Source organism: Anas platyrhynchos, chromosome 2, assembly GCF_047663525.1.
Source record: "Anas platyrhynchos isolate ZD024472 breed Pekin duck chromosome 2, IASCAAS_PekinDuck_T2T, whole genome shotgun sequence".
NCBI classification, from domain to species: Eukaryota; Metazoa; Chordata; class Aves; order Anseriformes; family Anatidae; genus Anas; species Anas platyrhynchos.
In genome coordinates this window covers 39359422-39379112 of record NC_092588.1, presented here as the reverse complement: position 1 = coordinate 39379112, position 19691 = coordinate 39359422, and the positions used below count along the sequence as shown (strand labels likewise).

The 19691-nt window shown below is 38.8% G+C and overlaps 1 protein-coding gene across 1 annotated transcript; it reads left to right on the top strand.

The window, feature by feature from the left end:
• The first annotated feature begins 641 nt into the window (after nt 1-641).
• UBXN2B (UBX domain protein 2B) lies at nt 642-18889 on the top strand. The gene is made up of 9 exons (XM_027452271.3): nt 642-802; nt 2772-2872; nt 5312-5383; nt 6909-7068; nt 7597-7674; nt 11107-11216; nt 11670-11807; nt 13331-13492; nt 17211-18889. The coding sequence occupies exons 1-9, from the start codon at nt 671-673 to the stop codon at nt 17371-17373; spliced, it is 1116 nt and encodes a 371-aa protein (XP_027308072.1). The 5' UTR covers nt 642-670; the 3' UTR covers nt 17374-18889.
• The last annotated feature ends 802 nt before the right edge of the window (nt 18890-19691 follow it).

Sequence of the window (19691 nt, the reverse complement as noted above, 5' to 3'; positions counted from 1 at the left end):
TGAGGGAGCTGGGCTTGTTCAGCCTAGAGAAGAGGAGGCTCAGGGGCAACCTTATTGCTCTCTACAGATACCTTAAAGGAGGTTGTAGCGAGGTGGGGGTTGGTCTATTCTACCATGTGCCTGGTGACAGGACGAGGGGGAACGGGATAAAGTTGTGCCAGGGGTGTTTTAGGTTGGATGTTAGGAGAACTTCTTTACTGAGAGGGTTGTGAGGCATTGGAGTGGGCTGCCCAGGGAAGTGGTGGAGTCACCATCCCTGGAGGTCTTTAAAAGACGTTTAGATGTTGAACTTAGTGATATGGTGTAGTAGAGGACTTGTTAATGTTAGGCCAGAGGTTGGACTCGATGATCTTGAGGTCTCTTCCAACCTAGACAATTCTGTGATTCTGTGATTCTAGCTAGAGCTTCTGACACACAGCACTGTGCGTAGCGAGGGGTTCACACCGCAGAGTCCAGACCCCATTGCTCGACTGGCCCTCCTAGGCGCATGGTAACTGGGCACGGAACCGAAGACAGACAGACAAACAGACTGACTGACTGACTGACTGACTGACAGACTGACAGAGGCAGCCCCCCCCCATCCCCACGGTAACAGCCCGGCGGGCGGGGCGCCCGTCGCCATGGCAGCCGTCCCTCCCTCCCTCTCTTCCTCCCTCCGTCCCTCCACAAGATGGCGGACGGCGGGGCAGCGCCCGCCCGGCCCGATGGGGACGTGGCGGCGGCGGCAGGGGCGGCGACCCCCGGTGTCCGCAGGGACCGGCAGCCCCGCAGCGGCCGCCCGCCCAGCGCTCGGGACCTGCAGGTGAGGAGGGACGGGAGAGACGGCAGGGACGGGAGCCCCGGTCCTTCCCCGGGGCGGAGCGCCCGGCCTCGCCCTGGCTGCCCGTGAGGGGAGCGGGCTGCTGCGAGGGGCCGGCTGTGCCCGGCTGTCGTCACTTTATTTACATTTTTATGGTTATTTCTGTTTGGGCCAGGCTGTGGGGTGAAGGAACGAGCTGCGGGTGGGCAGCTTGTGGTGGCGATCCCTGCAGGATGCTGGCAGTGCGCTGCAGGGGCTGCAGGGCTTCGCCTCAAGTTGTTTTGGCGCCCTGGTGTTTTATTATTATTTAGCAGGGCTGTCCCCTCCCGCACACACATGGCAGTCTTCACAAACATAGCTTAAGTTTAAGGGCGAGAGCTTTTCCTAGGTTCCCAAGACTTTTGAGAAAGCATGATCGTAAATGTAACTCCATACAGGAGCTTAAATTCCTAACTGCAAGCACTTTTAGCAGTTTTTATTTATTTTACTTCCCAAGTGACATCGAAACAATACAAAGGTTTGAAATGTTTTAGCAACAGCTGTCTTAGAAAAGCAGAGAAACTTTTAGCAGTCAAAACTGCTCTTATTTAGTTACATGTAACTAACAAGGGATAATGCTTTCCTTTTTTCCACAGTTGCCATTTGGGATTTTTATATGTTCTTTCAGAGACTGAGTTTGCTACAATAGGTAACAATTACAATGTCCAAGTTGGTAGTTTGTAGTTCCTCATATCAGCTGACTGAGGCCAGCAGCATTTTGTGTAAATCCTTACTGATAACATCCTAAAAACCCAGCTGCCTTCCCGAGTCTCAACAGTGACCCACCGAGCTCAGTGCTTGGTTTGCCGTGGCAGCATAAGAGATGCAGCGTCAGGAAAGCACAGAAACCCAACCATTCCCTTCTGGGGCCCTGGTCCTTAAATTAGGGGTGTTATGGGGTGTATTTTTCCCTGTGTGTTCTTTTTAGTATCTGCTTACAGGTTTGCTGTCTATGACTTCACTCATTTGCTTAATATATCTAGCAGATGCTTGCATCTTCAGATAGAGTAGAGGTCTTCAATGGTTTTCTTGTTCTTTCTTATCACCCAGTTTAATTTCCTTACTGAGTCATTTCTTTTCCTCTGCTGAATATACATCACTGTAATAACTCACTGCAGATATCCTGTGTTCATAGCAGTTTGTCCTGAAAGATGGACAGGCATTTTATTTCAATGTTTATTTTACATAAAGCAGTAATGAAATTGTGGCCTACTACCTATTCTGGTATGTATGATAAAATGTTAACATCCTTTGTATAGCATGAAGAAAATGGTGTAGGGACAAAATTAAGGAAAATCTGAGAAACAAAGTGGAGTGTTATTCAGGACGAAAGTAAGCTTGCTAAAAATGGCACGTTAGATGTGCCTCCCACAACTTCCTAAAAAAGAACTCTCCAGTGATATGGCAGCATTTGGTGAGCTTTTGGGGAAAAGTGGTGTATTAAAAGTATTTGCAATGATACCTTGAATTCAAGCCAGATCGGATTTGTATCTTAATCCTAATACAAGGCTATTCAATTTGCATTTTTTTTTAAAAAAATCTCTTTGTGAAATGTATTTATTTCCCAATTTTATCAAAGGGATACCTAAGAGCTTTAGTTCAGTTCGTTAGCATTAAAGAGATGATGCTTACTATATATGCATTCATATACACTTGCAAATCTCTTGCGATCCTGATACAGGCTGATTATACCTAATGAAGCAGTGTGGACCAAATGACAGCAGAGTATAAATTTGTTATGCTGGCATAAGCATAATGAATATCATGCATTTTTTTTCATGAAGCTGAATTTTAGAGAAGTAGTTGGGAGTTCTCATGTTGATGTTTCTAATTTTCTGGCATTGTGTGTATTTAGCGTTAGTTTTGGTCTTATTTCTGTTGCATTTGTAGTTCTAGAGTTGTTGACTTCTAAAAAGTGTCCTGTTTCCTACAGCTGGCCTTGGCAGAGTTATATGAAGATGAAGCTAAAAGGCAGGCACTGTGTCCTGACAAACCAACAACTACAAAGATGAACAGCTCAAAAGTATCACAGGGGTAAGGCATACCTTGTTCAGGAATGTGTGTGTCAAGTTGGTACTGTGTTAGCTAAGAAAATGTTGTTGTCATAATTGCTTGGTCTGTACTTTGTATAACAAGTGATCTATAGCAATTCATAATTATGAGTTGTGAATCCCTGTAATAATGCATAGTTGGTGTCTTCTCAGATGTGTTTTTTTTTTTTTTATTGCATCTTTTTGGGAACCGTTGTGTTATATGTTGTTCCACAGCCCTTTAAACCCACTTCAGATAAGATAAGATTAGGATGCTGTAAATGAAATGCAGCGTTGCTTGCTTTTTCACACAGATAGAACTTGGATACTTGCAGTGTCAGGAAAATACTGCAGTTCTTTGCTTCTTCAGAATTCAGCAAATCAGTAGTTTTTGTGAAACCTGACATGTGAGCTGCTTTGAGTGTTGTACTAGGGTCAGTACTATTTAAGTAACTAACCCGGTAAGGCAAATACTAGTTTGAAAAATGAGTAGTAGGCTCATAGGAAATGAGAGAAATAAGCGTGGTTTCATAATAAATTTGTCAGTTGTCAGTGGATGGAAGGGAAGATGTTTCTGTGTATAAAGCCAAGTTTTGATGGCCTGCAGCGTTTGCAGTTCATATGGCATTTGAAGATTCAATATAATTTTAAAAATTTATAAAGAAACCTTGCCAGTTCTTAATTAATTGTTATTTAAATTGCTTCTAAAGAAGAGAAGTCTTTAAGTCATTACTGTCAGCGAGACAATAACAAGTATTGTATTTGGCTTGTCTTTCATTCACTGCTGCCAATATGAATCTCTGTTTTAAAAGAGGTTAAATGGCAGACTTAGTCACCAGAACCATGCCTTGAGTGTAGAAATGCAGATCTTTAAGAAGAGGGATTTTAGCATAGGATGTGACATTTGTAAAATAATAGTTTGTGTTTTCTTGGGTACAATCAGCTACATAGAACAGAGTTTATAAACAAATGAAACAAACAGCTCCGCTTACCAGTATGTGTCATGAAGTTACAGCTTCCTATTCCAGCTGAAGGAAAAGCTGCAATATGGTGTCTCAAATACTTGGTGTGATAGCTGTTGGCAAACACTTGCTCTTTGTTGGCAATCATGCTGGAAGCTGTCTGAGAAAGAAGAGATGGCTGCTCTTTGCATGGTATCCACAATGAGATTTTTATTTTATTTTAGTTGACTTTAGTTTGCTCTCAAATGAGCAACGTATTCATTGCAAGGAAACATAGTGCTGCTCTTGAAGTCATCTACTCATCTTCCACAATTGCAGGTATAGAGGATGGAGCAAATGCCATCATGTTATGTGAGCTCCAGCACCTTCACCAAGCCTAGGACAGCTGGCACAAAAATGCGAGCCCTGCAATGCATCAAAGGAAGAAGACTGAAATGGTTAAGAGTAGAAGAGTGATATAATAAGAGAGATTCTAGTTCCCATGGCCTAAGTTCATAATAATACACTTTTTTTCTGAGAAAATAGATGAAGCAAATCCTCCACTGAGCTAATCAGTTAATTAAACTAATTACATTGTTTTTTTCAGCACCAATACTATAAAAAGAGATGCTGCGCTTCACTATGCTTTGATTTGAAAGGTATAGTAGTCAAACAAATGGCGGTTTGCTAGTTCAAACTTATGCAGTTACTCATGTAGCAGACTACGAATGTTCTATCATACCTGTGAGTTTGGCTGCCTCACATAGATCTTGCGTGGAGGAGTTTTATCATAAAACACTACAGGGTAAGGGCGTAGAGCTGTACAGCTGTTCCTGGCGTTCCGCAGGTGTAACCTAGTTTGTCTTGCAGTAGCTTATCAATTGGCCCTTGTAAGACAGAATTTGATTTGTGTTTGATCGTCTTCTGAAAGTCTTTGCAATGTTGCCAGTTCTTAATTAATTCAATGTGGTTTTTAAATCCATTAAAATAGAAATGAGGGCTACTGTGTTTTAGCTTCCAGGATACTTGTGGATAGGGACTCCAGGGCATCAAAGAATAGCACAGATAACTTCACTCAGCAACTTATATCTTGACAAAATCAGCTAAAATGTTGTGGAAAGAATTTGAAGTATAATTAATAGTGGTAGGCAGGATTCTCCAGTAGCTGTTCAGCTTGCATATTACTTTTGTTTTTCTGCTGGACCACCAGAGACAGAAGCGCAATTCCACTTCTGGCTTATTCAGTGTTAAGCATCTGTGGCTGTGTACTTCGGACAGAAAAGTATAGTGAGAAGAAGAAAAACCATTGTCAGGGTGGATCTTCTGGGGGATTTTGTCTAGTTTAAAAAATAAGTCTTAAAAAAAAAAAAAGAATTGATGTTCTTAGTTTTTTAAAAAATAACTGGTTTCTGAAGTTAGATGTGAAGTACTTCCTACTTCTGATAATCTGTAAAGTGTGTGTACCAGTCACCCTTAAACGTTTCTTTTCATTTTCTTGGCAGTCTTAAAATTGATTCTTTCAGAAGTTTGAGAAAACCTGAGAGAAGCATGAGCGATGACAAAGAAAACCAAAGGTATTTGAAAAACAAAACATTCATTTAACAGTTGTGAAAGTAAATGTTTTATCTGACATTTATACATTGTTCTACCCTGTTTTTCAAAATGCATGTAAGCTAAGTCTTCCCTGCAAAGAGCTAGTAGCTACAGAGATGATGACATACTAGAGTGTTAGCTGTATACTGCTGTAGTAAATTATATTTAGCAGAATCTAGGCATTGTCATCTAGGACCAATTTGTACCTGTACATGCCTTGGATAATACATGGCTGTATGAATTTTAAGGTTGTAACTTATTCTTGGGCTCAAAAAATTTTTTGCCTTTTTTTAAACATCCTGAATTGTTCTGTGTACCCATTACATAAATATTTGAGTACTTTTCTTTCCTGAATACAAACTTGATGAGAATTGTCATTTTATCTATTTTCCAGTAAAAATACTTTAAAATCTAATAAAGATTTCTCAATATGAATGGCAATTGGAATAAAAATACCAAGGAGAGATGACACCAAGACTGCCAGTTATGTGACACTGTAAAAATAGTATGATTGTACATCACCTGCTGTTATTGGGTAACTATGAAAAATGATTGAATCGACTGTATTTTGAAGTCATTGGCCTGAGAGACAATTTCATATGGATTAATTGATTTACCTTGCCCAAAGTGGTTACATGAAAAAGTTAAGAAAAACATAAAGCACTCATTTTAGTAGCTTTTAAAGCTCTTTGTGATCAAGGATGAAAGAGACTCGCAGGTTTGCCAGGTTTTGTACTTACGTACAGATTTTTTTTTTTAATCTATAGTACCTATTTCATTGTTATTTTGGGATTTATAGCACCTTCCTCATTGATTCTTGATAACTCACAATTCTTGATCTTCATAATCAAGAGCTGGAATGATTTATCTTCAAGAGCTGGAAAAGGTGCTATGTCAAAGAAAAAAATCACAGTTGAGCTTTCACAGCAGTGTCTGCATACATAAAAATGCATTGGAAATTTAGTCAAAGTTATTAAAAACTTTACATTTTTGATATCGGTAGGAATGGAAGCATGCTGGATCTTTACATTAAAAGGTCAATTTTTTGGTACTGTTCAGGCTTTGTAACAATAATTTTATACTCATTCTGCCAAAGTAGTGTTAATTGCGAATCAGAGCTCTAACCAGCTGAGGGACAGACCCATGCACATGACACCCCTGAGGAAATCAGTTTTTACAGGAGCAGTCAGCATCCACATAAAATCGTGTTTGAAGTCAAGTCTGCATCAGGGTTATGTTCACTTAAGCATATGATTTTTGGCCCAAATCTCTGGGGTCAGTTCTGGAAGGCATCTCATTAGTTTTGCTAGCCTAATGTCTGTAGAGCAGTGCTGTTTTGATTGCTTTAAAACTCAGAACCAAGTGGAACGTTTCTGTGATCAGAATGGCAAGGTTTTGTGCCAAATTTGGCTCTTTGTCCATTAATTTATTTTATTTTAATTGGAAGGAGGAAGTGACACTTGTCATTTTAAAGCGTTGTTGCTTATGAACATTACTATTCTAAAGATTTTATTCAGGTGACTCCGAATACAGAGGATTACAGATTTCTGGGGCTTCTAATAACCCGAGTAAAATTGTTGCTGAACTCTTCAAAGAAGCAAAAGAACATGGGGCTGTACCATTAGATGAAGCCTCAAGATCGTCTGGTGACTTCAATAAAGCTAAGGTAAAAGTCAAAAGGTATTTTAGTCTCTCTTTATATCAGGCTCTTTGAAACTCATCTAAATCACTTGAGAGCAAATAAGCCTTTGTGTGGTTTGCATGTAGCAGAGGACTTGATACAGGTGTGTATTATCTGTGCTCAGTAGCTTCCTCTAGAAAATAAAGTGCAGGGGAACCACAATTTCAGGAGGAATTATTAGAAATCAACCTAAACTGGGATTACCTGCTTTATTTCTAAATTAAAAAAAAAAAATCACCTGCAATTGCGTCTCAATCAAAATCTTTTATCTGTTGAATTGCTTATATTTGAAAAAGTATACAGACTAGAATCTCAAATTGTATAAAACCTGCTTAAACTTTTTACAAATACTATGTAAAATTTTTCACTTTGAAAGTATGCAAGTTAGAACAGTGTGCTTGCCTTTAACCATGGAAGCAAGTGTGCTGATGTCTTTATTTGCACCTTTGTAAGTATCTTAATAAACTGTTTCAGATATTTATTGCAATAAGCTTTTCTTTGTATTTTTTTCAGTCATTTTCTGGTGGTGGATATAGATTGGGTGATTCATCACAAAAGCACTCTGAATACATATATGGAGAAAATCAAGATGTAAGTACAATTCTGAATAGCTGGTAACAGTGTCTCCAACAGATGTCATCTTTACAATGTTTACAGCTTGAAATGCTAGTGTTACTGTAATTGTCTATAAGGAAAGACAAATACCTAAATATTAGAAATGTGTTCACTAGAAATTAAGCAAAAGCATCCATATTGGAAAAATATTCAGTGGATACCCTTAGGGCCTGCATTATGGTTTTGCTGGGCAAGAGGGTTGGATGATCAGATCCAGAGTTGTTGAATACTTTAGCCTTCTCCATGTCTATTATTAACAGTTCTCCCTTCTCATTTATCAGAGGAGGACCAACACTTTGCTTGGCTTTTTCTGGCCTTTGTACCTACAGAATCCCTTCTTGTTACTCTTTGCATCCCTTACCAAGCTCACTTTCATCTGTGCCTTGGCTTTCCTGATCCCCTCTCTGTACTCTTCTCAGGCCACGCAGCCATGCTTCCACTGCAAGACTAAACTGTGAACTTGGGCTGCTGGGGGAATTCTGATCTCCTTATCTGAGTTGCGAAGCAGAGGTTAGAATGAAAAACTTTATTTGATGTAGAGAAGAGTTGTGACAGCTATTAAGGCCTGTAGGCATTCACAGAATTGATTTGGATTAATTAAAATCCCTCAGCAATTAGTGGCTTCTCTTTAATTATTTCTTGCCATATACCAGTACCTGTCACTTGTAATACATGTAAATATCTGCCACCTGAATATCTTCACCATGTTTGGTATAGAAAGAAAATAAGAACGAGAAATCAAAGTCCGTTCCTGTAGTTCAGAATTTAGAAAACTTCAGAATTTAGAAAATCACCTGGATGTTAAACGATGCCCCAGCTTTGTTTAGCAGCAGCTACCTTTTTGTTAACGTTAGGGCTATACAGATCATTGCACTGGGGTTGCTTGTGGTAAAGCCAGGCGAATGAAGGGAATCAGTGAAGGACAATGTCCACTGCCCTTGCCTCATCTACCAGGCCAGTCATCTCATTATGGAAGGTTATCACTTGGTCAAACATGCCTTCCCCTTGGTGAATGTATGACGACTACTCCTGGTGATTTTCATGGCTTTCATGTGCCTGGGGAGTGGTTTCCAGGATTAGCTGCTCCATTCCCTTCCCAGGGACCGAGGGGTGAGGCTGTCTGGCAAGTCATCCAGTTGGGCTGGCAAATTTGTTTCGTATATTAAACAGGCTTTAAGTGAAGACTCTTCTCCCTGCCCCCAAGTGCATCCTATCACAGGCACGCTTGAACTCTATTTCAGGTTTATTTGAACACATTAATGATTTTGAAACCAAATGTTCAACATTGTGTCTACTGATCAGCTGAAAGTGGGTTTAAGTGTAGTGGCAATTCTGTGAATGTCACCCTTTGCTTTCTTATGATAAATGCACAGAAACAAAATTAATCAGAAATATCAAAAACAGTTGTTTTAGCACCTCTGAAGCATTTTCTTTTTGTTAATGGAAATTAATTTTCTCTTGTCATGATCCAGCTTCAAAACAGTCTTTAGTTTTGAAGCTAACCTGAGGCATAATTATTTCTGAGAACAGATCGTAATCTGAAATAATGCCATTCTTCCTTAACAGTAACACTCTGTTCATTGTGTCTTTTTATAAGGTCTTCTCTTTGCAAATTATTTTCAGTGTGGCGGGGAATACGGGCTTCTCCTTTTATTGTGGACTGTAATTAGAGGAGAAGACTCTAGTCGGAGACAGTCTCCCCACCCACACTGTGAAAGTGCTGTTTTCACTACCTGGGAAAGAGAGTGGGGGGGAAAAGGAAAAGTTGTTCACCATCTTTGCAGTCATCTTTTGCATGCTTCCATGTGGGTGGCTGAGATTCACTAAAACATTCTGTTGCACAAATGATAAATCGCTGGTTTTGTAAATCCTCTCTGTGCAGGTAACTTAAATCTTCTCATCTTACTGCTTCTTGCTTCTTCACCCTACTTGACACAATTTCTGAGTCTGCTCTGACTCAGGATTGAATGTGGGAAAAATTAGATCATCTTTTCTTTCAAATTCCTCCTTAGTTTCTTCCTTATACAATTTAAACACATCCTAGCTGATAATATGAAGGTTTTGGAGGCATCAAAAGCTTTTATTAGCCAGCTTTTCAGTCTGAGCACGATTTTTGTTTTTCTTGTCCCTGTGTCTTAGATGTGTGTAAAATTCTTTCACTTAGCCATAAAAAAAAAAAAAAATGAAGTTTGTATTTACTGTTAATCCTGTAACAGAACAAAACAAAATTAAGGTGTCAGGCTGAAAGACAGTCTAGTTCAGCTTTTTGTTCTTGCAAGCCAGTAGAGGTGGTAAGTTGGGTCAGGGAAACGATCCATGTTAAAAAGTAATCTTTTCTTCTTTTTCTCCTTTTCCTGCCACCAGATTTATTTTATTTGGGATCAAATCAGTGTGTGTTTTTGAGAACTTGCCTTCCTATAAGGGAAAGGTAGATGAGAGCATCCAGTAGCAAAAGTAGATGAGAGCATTTTTTCTCTCCTCTCACTTGAAAGGCTAGAAGTGAGGGATAGGTTAAATTATGAAGTCCTCTACACTTCAGCATTCATATGAACAGCTAGAGTGAGTATTAAGCTCATCAAGTAACAGAAACAAGAGAAAGTAAAAGATGTGATTTAGGCTGTGGGCTTCTCTCATGGCACACCAGGAGCTGATGTCTTTTACCCTCTTAAGTAATCCTTCTACTTGTTGGGTAACGGCCAGCTGTGTGGAGCCGGAAGCGTGTTGCAGTGGGGTTACCATAACTGTGGGCAGGGCTCATTTTTCTAAGGGAAGGTCAGTTTTAGTGGCTGGGGAAGTGTAGGCATACTGGACTGGAAGGCATTAGTTGCAGGGAAGAGAGGTGCAGGCTGTGAGGGTTGCAGTGCCTCCAGGGGAAGGCTTTGGCTGGAAGTACGTCACAGGATGCTCCAGGATGCTCAGGATTTGAACAGACTGGAGCTAGTATCAACTTCATTGCAGCTCAGCATGCAGCAGTTTGAGGAAGTAATAGTTTTAGCTCTAACTAGTATATCAGCAATATTTTGGAAATTAATGCATTTATTTCTTATCAGCAAGAAGCGTTTACTGCTTTTAAAAGTAGTTGAAACACTGAAATTCACAATAAAGTTACTGTTTGTTGTCTGTATGTCATGGATGACAGATTAAGAGATGCGTTTTCTTCAAGTATAAAAGGGATCTTGGAGTAAATAATAGTCTGTAAATATTGTTTGCTTTTTAAAGTATGTAATGGTTACAGTGCGTTCAAATTAGTTACAATGCAGTGCTCTGTTCCTCTTGTCGTTTGCATTTTTGTTTGTGTTCTGCCACAAAATCTGTTAAATATAGATCAAAAATTCTACAGCGGTAATCTGTATGAAACTAATATACCTTATTTGTGTATCTTCCCTATTTTCACGATTTTTTCCTCAGGTTCAAGTTTTGCTGAAACTCTGGAGGAATGGGTTCAGTTTAGATGATGGAGAGTTGAGGTCATACTCAGACCCAACAAATGCTCAGTTTCTTGAGTCTGTTAAAAGAGGGTAAGTTAAAATAACAATTTTGTTGAGGCATGTCCTTCAAGTGAAGGAAAATGCTTTCCTCAAATAGTTGTAATTATCAAAAGTTCAAGGCTTCTTCTCTGCTTGCACCCATAAAATATATTCTGTATTTTTCATCAGATGCATGGGGCACTTAAAAATATTTTGTTTCCTTCTCGTGCTTTAACTCTGAATGTTATTTATTATAGATGTCTATTAGTTTCTTGTGTTTTGTTAGCATGTTCTAGGTTTTGACTGTCAAATGACTGTTTTTTTCTTCGTTTTAGTCTTTAATTTTATCTGTTACTTTGGGATGAAATCAATTCATGAAATAATTGAACATCTGTAACTTTTAAAATGAACATGTTAATAGTGTCAACTCATACTGTGTAAGATTTTTGTGTAATTTTGTCCTACAGTACAGAGCATAATTGGGAAACTTATTTTTATATTAAGGGAAATTCCTGTGGAATTGCAACGACTTGTTCATGGTGGCCAGGTTAATCTGGATATGGAAGACCACCAAGAACAGGAATATGTGAAGCCGAGACTGCGATTCAAAGCTTTCAGTGGAGAAGGACAAAAACTTGGAAGGTAAAAATCACTGAATTTTCTGTTCTGTATCTATATGTCATTCTAAGAGCTGGATTTAATCAATTTGGAGTCTTTTGAAGAACTAATCAGATGACAAAAGCAATATTAAAATTTTGTGCCGCCTTGATTTCAAGGTCCCAGGCCTGATTTTATAAAGTCACCAGTAACCATGGAAGTTTATATGTAATAAAAGGTAAGCCTTTGTTTTGTGTTCTGGACCTTCTCGTAGATCTGCTAGATGCTTTGTGCTTTATTGTGAATGAAATTTCTATGCCTCTTCTTGCATATAGTTTTGCTTATTTATTAACTTCAACCATGTTTAAAACTGGAGCAAGGGAAGTTGGAAGGTGATAAGTACCATACAAATTTCATGAAAAAATCTCCTTATAAGGTATAGCAAATGAGTCTGTTAGTGTAAGGAAGAAAATTAATTCCATAAAAAATCTTATTTTAGTCTTTTTTAATTTGATCCAAAATAAATGAGCAGTAAATTATATCAAAATCTCTCAACTCTTACCACTGGGATTTGTGTAAAACTTCAAATGATACTGCAAAAGTCTATAGTAGGAATTCTTTTTTAAAAGAAAACATCTAGAGAAATTTTACGTGCTCCCCTAGGTTAAATATTACTGCAAAGTCTGGACTGTGGGAGGGAAGGACTCATCCTGTAACACGTAACTGGAGCTCTGACTTCCCCCAGTTCCAGTGTCATGTCCAACTATAAGATAAAAAAATCATACATGTAGTAGAAAACCTGAAATGTAATGACTTAAAGACCTTATATCTGGTTCTGTTTCAATTCCTGTTGTGCTGATGAATTCTGTTACTGAATGGCTTAGTCTGCTTTGTCCAAATGTGCATAATCTACTATTACAGCAATTTAAGCTGAATAGAAACAGTAACGTGACCTCAACTCTGCCAATTATCAACTTTTTTACATAGCAATTACAGGTTTTATAGTATCTTTTCTTATTGACTGGATATGAGCTGGTAAATTGTGCATACTTCTAGGTTTCTATTCACAACTGTATCTATTTGTGTAATATGTTTGTTTGCTGAAAAAGGTACTAATTGTATGCTATTGCAAGTAATTTAATGCAATAAATGCTGCTTAGCAGTTTCCAACCTGAATTTTCCTTTTTTAAAGATTAGGACACATGCTGTTATATTAATACATAATATAATGTAATATTATATTACATATGTGATTATTTTTTTAATTTATTCCATGAAGTATGAGAGGTAAATCTTATTATCAAATTGATTTCATGCCCTGTATGCATAAACAAAGGTGTTTCAGTTTGTACCTGATCAACTATTTTATATCTTGCAAACGTAAGGATCTACACAGTTACAAGAAAATATATGTAAAATTTGTCAATCCTTGAAAAGAAACTGCAAAAGCATTATTTGTCCTTTTTTTTTTTTTTTTGAATTAAAAAACAGATCTCTACTTAAATCAGATTCAGTTCTGCTTTGACTCCATTAGTAACATCTGTTTATCTGTTTTTTTTATCCTCTAGCCTTACACCTGAAATAGTCAGCACACCTTCTTCCCCAGAGGAGGAGGAGAAATCTATTCTTAATGCACCTGTTCTGATTGATGATTCCATGCCAGCAACTAAAATTCAAATTAGATTAGCAGATGGTAGCCGATTAATACAAAGATTTAATCAAGCGCACAGGTAAATTGATTTTGCATCGATGCAGGTAACCATAACTATTTTGATAAGTTTGTCATTAAATGAATGCCAACAAGGCATCAAATGGGAAATACAGTTCCACTGGAATGTCACAGCTGTGTCATTTTCATAGACAGAGATGCACTGATAAATTGACTATCAGAGCAAAGCGGTAATTGAAAACACAAGGTATTCAGTAAGTGCAAAGCCACAAACTTTCCTGACTAGTGACAGGGAAGAGACAGTGCCAATCATAATTGCTGTCTGTGTAGGTATGAGATTCCTGTACTGCTCCCAGGGCAACCCCAAAGTGAGGATATTACTCAAACATCTCTTGAGTACAGACAGGCACGGAGCCTTACCCACCTTCTAGGAAGCCTGTTCCACTGTTTGACCACTCTCATGGTAAAGAACTTTTTCCTAATATCCTGTCTGAATCTCCCCTGGCACAGCTTTTGTGCCATTCCTGTGCATCCTGTCATTGGTTACCAAGGAGAAGAGACCAGCACCTCCCTCTCCACTCTCCTCAGGAAGGTGTAGAAAGCAATGAGATCGCCTCTTGGCCTCCTTTTCTCCAGACTAAACAACCCAAGTGTCCTCATCCTCTCCTCATAGGACATGCCTTCCAACTCTTTTACCAGTTTTGTTGCCTTCCTCTAGACACTTAAGAGCCTTAACATCCTTTTTATATTATGGAGACCAGATCTGCACACAATATTCAAGGTGAGGTTGCAGTAACACTAAATGTAGTGCAAGAATCACCTCTTTTGACTGGCTGGCTATGTTGTGTTTAATGCACCCCAAAATGCAGTTTGCCCTCTTGGCTGCCAGGGAACACTGCTGGCTTGCGTTGAGCCTGCTGTTGACCAGGTTCCTTCCTGCTGAGCTGCTCTCCAGCCTCTTGTCTCCATGCCTGTAGCTGTGTCTGGCATTGCTCCATCCCAGGTGCAGAACCCGGCATTTCCCTTTGTTGAGCTTCAGGCTGTTGTTGATCACCCACTGCTCTAATCTACCTAGATCCTTCTGCAAGGCCTATCCTCTCTCCAGGGAGTCAACAGCACTTCAAGGTTTAGTATCATTGGCAAACTTGCTGAGGATGCACTTCTCTCCTACATCCAGATCATTGATAAAAGTGAACAGAACTGGCCCTAGCATTGAGACCTGGGGAACACCACTGGTGATCTTCCACCAGCCAGATGGAGCCCCACTTGCTACAACCCTTTGAGCTCTGCTGTCAAGCCAGCACATCATCCATCATAGTGTGAATCTGTTTATCTCACAGCTGGACAATATGTCTAGAAGCATTCTGTGAGGGGAAAAAAAGCCTTAGTGAAATACAAAATACAGCCGCTGACTTCTCTTCATCCACCAAGTGGGTGAACTTATCGTAGAAGGAGATCAAATCATGAATGCAGAACTTTCCCTTGCTTGTGGAATCATAGAACTGTTGAGGTTGGAAAAGACCTCCAGGGACATCAGGTCCAACCATTAACCTAGCACTGCTGAGTCTACCACTTAACCATGTCCCTGAGCACCACATCCACCTTTTAAATACCTCCAGGGATGATGACTGGAGTACTTCCCTGGGAAGACAGTTCCAATGCCTCACAACCCTCTCAGCGAATAAATTTCTCCTAATATTCAACCTAAAGCTCCCTTAGCACAACTTGAGGCCATTTCTTCTTTTCCTATCACTTCTTGCTTGAGAGGAGAGACTGAACCCCACTCTGCTGAAACCTCCTCTGAGGTAGATGTAGAGAGGAACCCCTGTTCCTATGCCTGATAGTTACTTCATTTTTTTTTTTAAGTGCTTTTCAGTATCCCCCAGGACAATCTCCATAACTTTTCCAGGACTGAGGTTAGAGTAACAGGTCTGTAGTTTCCTTTGCCTTCTCTCATTTTCTTGTTTTTAGTAGTTGGGTATAACATGGGTTAGTTTCCAGTCAGCAGGAACTTCCCCTGGCTCCCATGACCTTTGGTAAATTGTTGAGAGGAGACCAGCCATAACATTTGCTAATTCCTTCAGCACTGTGTGGGTGAATCCCATATGGCCTCATGGACTTAGGAACATTGATCTGATTCAGCTATTTCCTTGAAATTCTGGTGCACAGGTGGAAAGCCATGGTCCTCCAACTCAGGTCCATGCAGCTGAAAAGCTGTTGTTACTATTAAATACTTAGGCAAAATAGGCATTAAATGCCTCTGCCTTTCTCTCCTCCTTACTTGTTAGGTGACCACCTGCTGCAATCAACTTAGTAGTCTGTTAATTATAGCTTGCCATCAGTTTTGTTGACATTGTTGGGGCATTGCAAATGGTGTTGGCCAACCCCAGTTATTTACCCAAGAGGTTGTGTTAGTGCAAGGTTCTGCAAAGCGCTGTTTTGCACTTGCTGTTCTGCATGGCTGAGAGAACTTTGGGCAGAGGGCAGAGATTTGGGCAGTCATTCCACCCGCACTTCATAGCAAGCAAGGTTCAAGTCAGCCTCACTCCAAAGTCTGCACCATCATGTTAGAAAACAGCTGAAACTGAGCTCGAGTCCCTGCCTTGAGGGTGCTCTTAGTGTGGACCCAGTTTCATGCTGACACCGTTTGTGGCTTTGAAAGTTGCCCTGCTTTCTTTTTCCGCTTCTGGCTCAGGATAAGGGCAGAGGCAATGTGCAAACTTCTTCACCTGACAAAATACACAGACCACAGTAAGACAATTTTAGCTGAGATGCCAATAAGGAAGATGATGCAGCAATAATCTTTCAGCAGTAGTAGACCTGGTAGTACAGGCCCAGACCCTTCCTTCCCAGCAAGAAATGACTTGGATAGACAGTGTGGCTCCTAGGAACCCTCTAGCCATGATGTTTTCTTTTGTGTACATGAAAGAGTAGAGGTGGTAGATTCCCACTGAGGTCTGTAATCATGGGTGGGTTGACAGAATTTATTTTTATTTAAATTTCTATTTAATCATTGCTGTCTTTCTCATGGGTGTAGATCTTCTTAGTTATCCTTGCAGATGCATGATCAAAATCAGGTATTAAAGAGCACTGCTTGGATCATAAACCTTGAAGACAGAAAACTGAAGTCCCTGTTTATTTGGTTGCAGTAAATCTACCTGCATATTAGTTCAATAGATCTTCAAAGATTTGACTCAGTTTACTGTGTTGAGAGAAACCTCTCAAGTTCGTTTTTTATCTCTAAAATCCTACTTTTCATCTATGTCTTATAAAGCTCTTAATATTATACTGTGACTGGTGGTTTTATGAACTATTGTTCATTACTTGAATGCTAAGTGAAAGCAGGGGAAGCCTATTTACAATCTGAGCACGGTAATTCCCCTCTGATTTCTTATCACTTTATATTGTAAGATTTCTCTTTCCAATAATACTTTAGCACTTTTGGTATATACTAAGGATTTTGGGATACGTATGAGGATTTTTTGACAGCTGGTATTGATGTTGCTTGATGTTCTATATTAAATATCAGTTTATAATAGTAGTATCAGTTTATAATATGTTCGTATGTTAAAACTTTTTTTATTTCTGTTATTTGGGAAAAAAACAAGCAATGTTGATTTTAATGCTTCACATTTTGTATGCAAGAAACAAAAAAAATATATAGGCTACAACTATTGTCCATTTGGATCAAATGGAAATGTAAAATTAATAGGATATATTGAGCGGTTTATGTCAAAATAGAACCATACACTGTTTTCATGTCCATATCCTTTCTACAGGATTAAGGATATTCGAGATTTCATTATCCAGTCCCGTCCAGCATTTGCAACAACTGATTTTGTTCTCGTGACTACCTTTCCAAATAAAGAGCTAACAGATGAAAGCCTGACACTACAAGAAGCAGATATACTCAACACTGTGATTCTTCAGCAATTAAAGTAATCTTACAGCTGTTGGTAAAATACAGGGCATGTGCTGTATTGTCATACAATGTTTCCAACAGATGAAAAAAAAAAAAATGAAGTGTCTTTATTCCCCCACTTCCACAGTTCAGATTTTTGGGTTTCATGTCTTCCAGCTGTAGTATATATTAACTTTTTTATTTTATTTCTCAACATTGTTCAACCCTTTTTCATTGTTAAAATTAAGCTTCCCTATGTTTGTGTGTTTGAAACCATGTCATGCACTAAATGTGAGCTATCACTTTCACTCTTCAGTGTTGTTTGTTTTTGTCGGGGGAGAGAAGCATTTTTCTCAAGGGGGCAGTGACTTTGATACAGTTGGTAAGATTTGCACTATGGAAATGTTTTATGCTGCATTGACAAACAGCCATTTGAAAACCTAGCCTGCAGGTTATGTTTACCTTCCAAACTGTATTAATATTAAAGTGTTCTGTTTAATAGTTTGACAGATTATAATGACCTATTATAATTTTTGTATATTCTGTTTGTAGTGTTTCGTGGTGTAGTATAATTATTTATATTCTTGTTCCTATGTAAATATCCCTATATAATTGCTGATGTGAATCAGTATCAGGAGATGCAAAGCTCAGCTTTTGCAGACTGTATAATAGACTGTTCTTATTTGTATTATAGTTCTACTTGTGGTGAAAATGATTATGCATTTCTTTCTTCTTGAAGTTAGAGAAACGGGAGAGACCACTGTCATCTGAAGAAAGGCTGTGATTTAGTTCATGGGAGTAGGTAGACCTGTGGTCACCTTGAGCTTGAATATGCAGTTGAACCCTGTGCAGCTAACATGATTCTTCACATGAACCATTGCTTAAAAAAAGCCAAACAAAAACACCAAGATGCACAGACACAGAACTTGTTTATGCAGTCACGTGCATGCACAGAAGTAGGCATATTAACTGGTTATGTATTTTTGACCTGAATGTCAGGTCTTTATTTGGAGTTTTGGCCAAAGGCTTTTTGTAATACTCAGTGGGGATTTGCTCTTGCAATTTCCATTATACTGATTTGGAGGCTGTATAATTAAACCCCTTAATCTTGGAAATCATATATTTTTTCAATTAACTTGGCCCTACACAGCAGTATGCAAGTAGAAATCTTACTTTGTAAGCAGACTGGCTGATGTGCTTTAATATTTTGTGGATTTATAATAGGGATTTATAATATTTGTGGCTTTATATCAGATGAGTGGATCGCACTCTGAAGGAGGGTAAATGGGCTGTATATGTAAATGTGCCAACATCTGTGTTAAAAATACTGTTTTCACTGATTATCCTGAAAATGTCAAAACTTATTTATTTATGCTTAGCTTATCATTGGTCAGTATATTTGATTAATCTTAATTTTTTTTACCTCAAAATCGATGTTTGAGTAAATTTCAAATGTGCTATTGTACTTGAAGTCATTTGTTTTGTAATCTGAATATCTGCATGATTTAATCATAAATCATTTAATGTGCAAGTAATTAAAGTTTTAATCTAAAAAGACCATAGACGATTTTTTTCTTCCCAGTTTATGTTGTGATGAAGTGATTGTGTTGTGTGCCAGAATAAAAATATTTAGAACTAAGCAGAAAGGAATGGATGCATACTATACATATATTTTATATACTCATATTCTCTGTATAAGTGTGAGGTCAAAATCAATGTTGTGAAATCAATCTTGGGCAATGTGTGGTTTGGGCATAGCTCAGAATATAGGTCGAGTTATATTGCTTATTACTTCCAAAAAATGAAGTTAATTAAACAGTGATGCATGAAGGATGCTGGTTAACTAAATGTTCTCTTATTCCTCTTATGCCAAGAAACACGGCTTCATGATATGACGTTTGTTTCAAGTAGCTGGTGCATTTTAAAGATCAGTAGCTGCTGAAGGCAGCTGAGGGTCCTGGTAGCTGAGATTATTTTGTCAGGCACTAGGGATGTGGTGCTTGTGTTTAAATATTTCACTGCTTTGTGAAGTACTTTAAAACCTCTAGAATCTTTTTGCATACTTTCATAACTGTATGCCCTGCCTTTTGCCAATGTTAAATTCTCACTCTTGAAGCTAACAGCTTGGCATTTTTGACACAAAAGAGTTCTCGGAGTGAAAGACCTATGTGAACATGTAGCTAAGACTGACTACAAGGAAGAAGGGAGTCTGAAACGTGGAGAAGGAACATGGTAGATGATTTTTCTCAGAACAAGTCTAGTGAGCTTCTTGGAAATTCCTTTTAGCTTCCATGAAATACAGGTGATAATGCTATCACTTGTTCTTCTAGGCAGCTTATGAAAGGTTCAGGCTTGAACT

Excerpts from the sequence above, each read along its gene's own strand:
- UBXN2B (XM_027452271.3), top strand. The coding sequence starts at position 671 with ATGGCGGACGGCGGGGCAGCGCCCGCCCGGCCCGATGGGGACGTGGCG. Across the intron at positions 5,384-6,908 it reads GATGACAAAGAAAACCAAAG|ATTTTATTCAGGTGACTCCG; the intron begins GTATTTGAAAAA and ends ACTATTCTAAAG. Across the intron at positions 7,069-7,596 it reads GTGACTTCAATAAAGCTAAG|TCATTTTCTGGTGGTGGATA; the intron begins GTAAAAGTCAAA and ends TATTTTTTTCAG.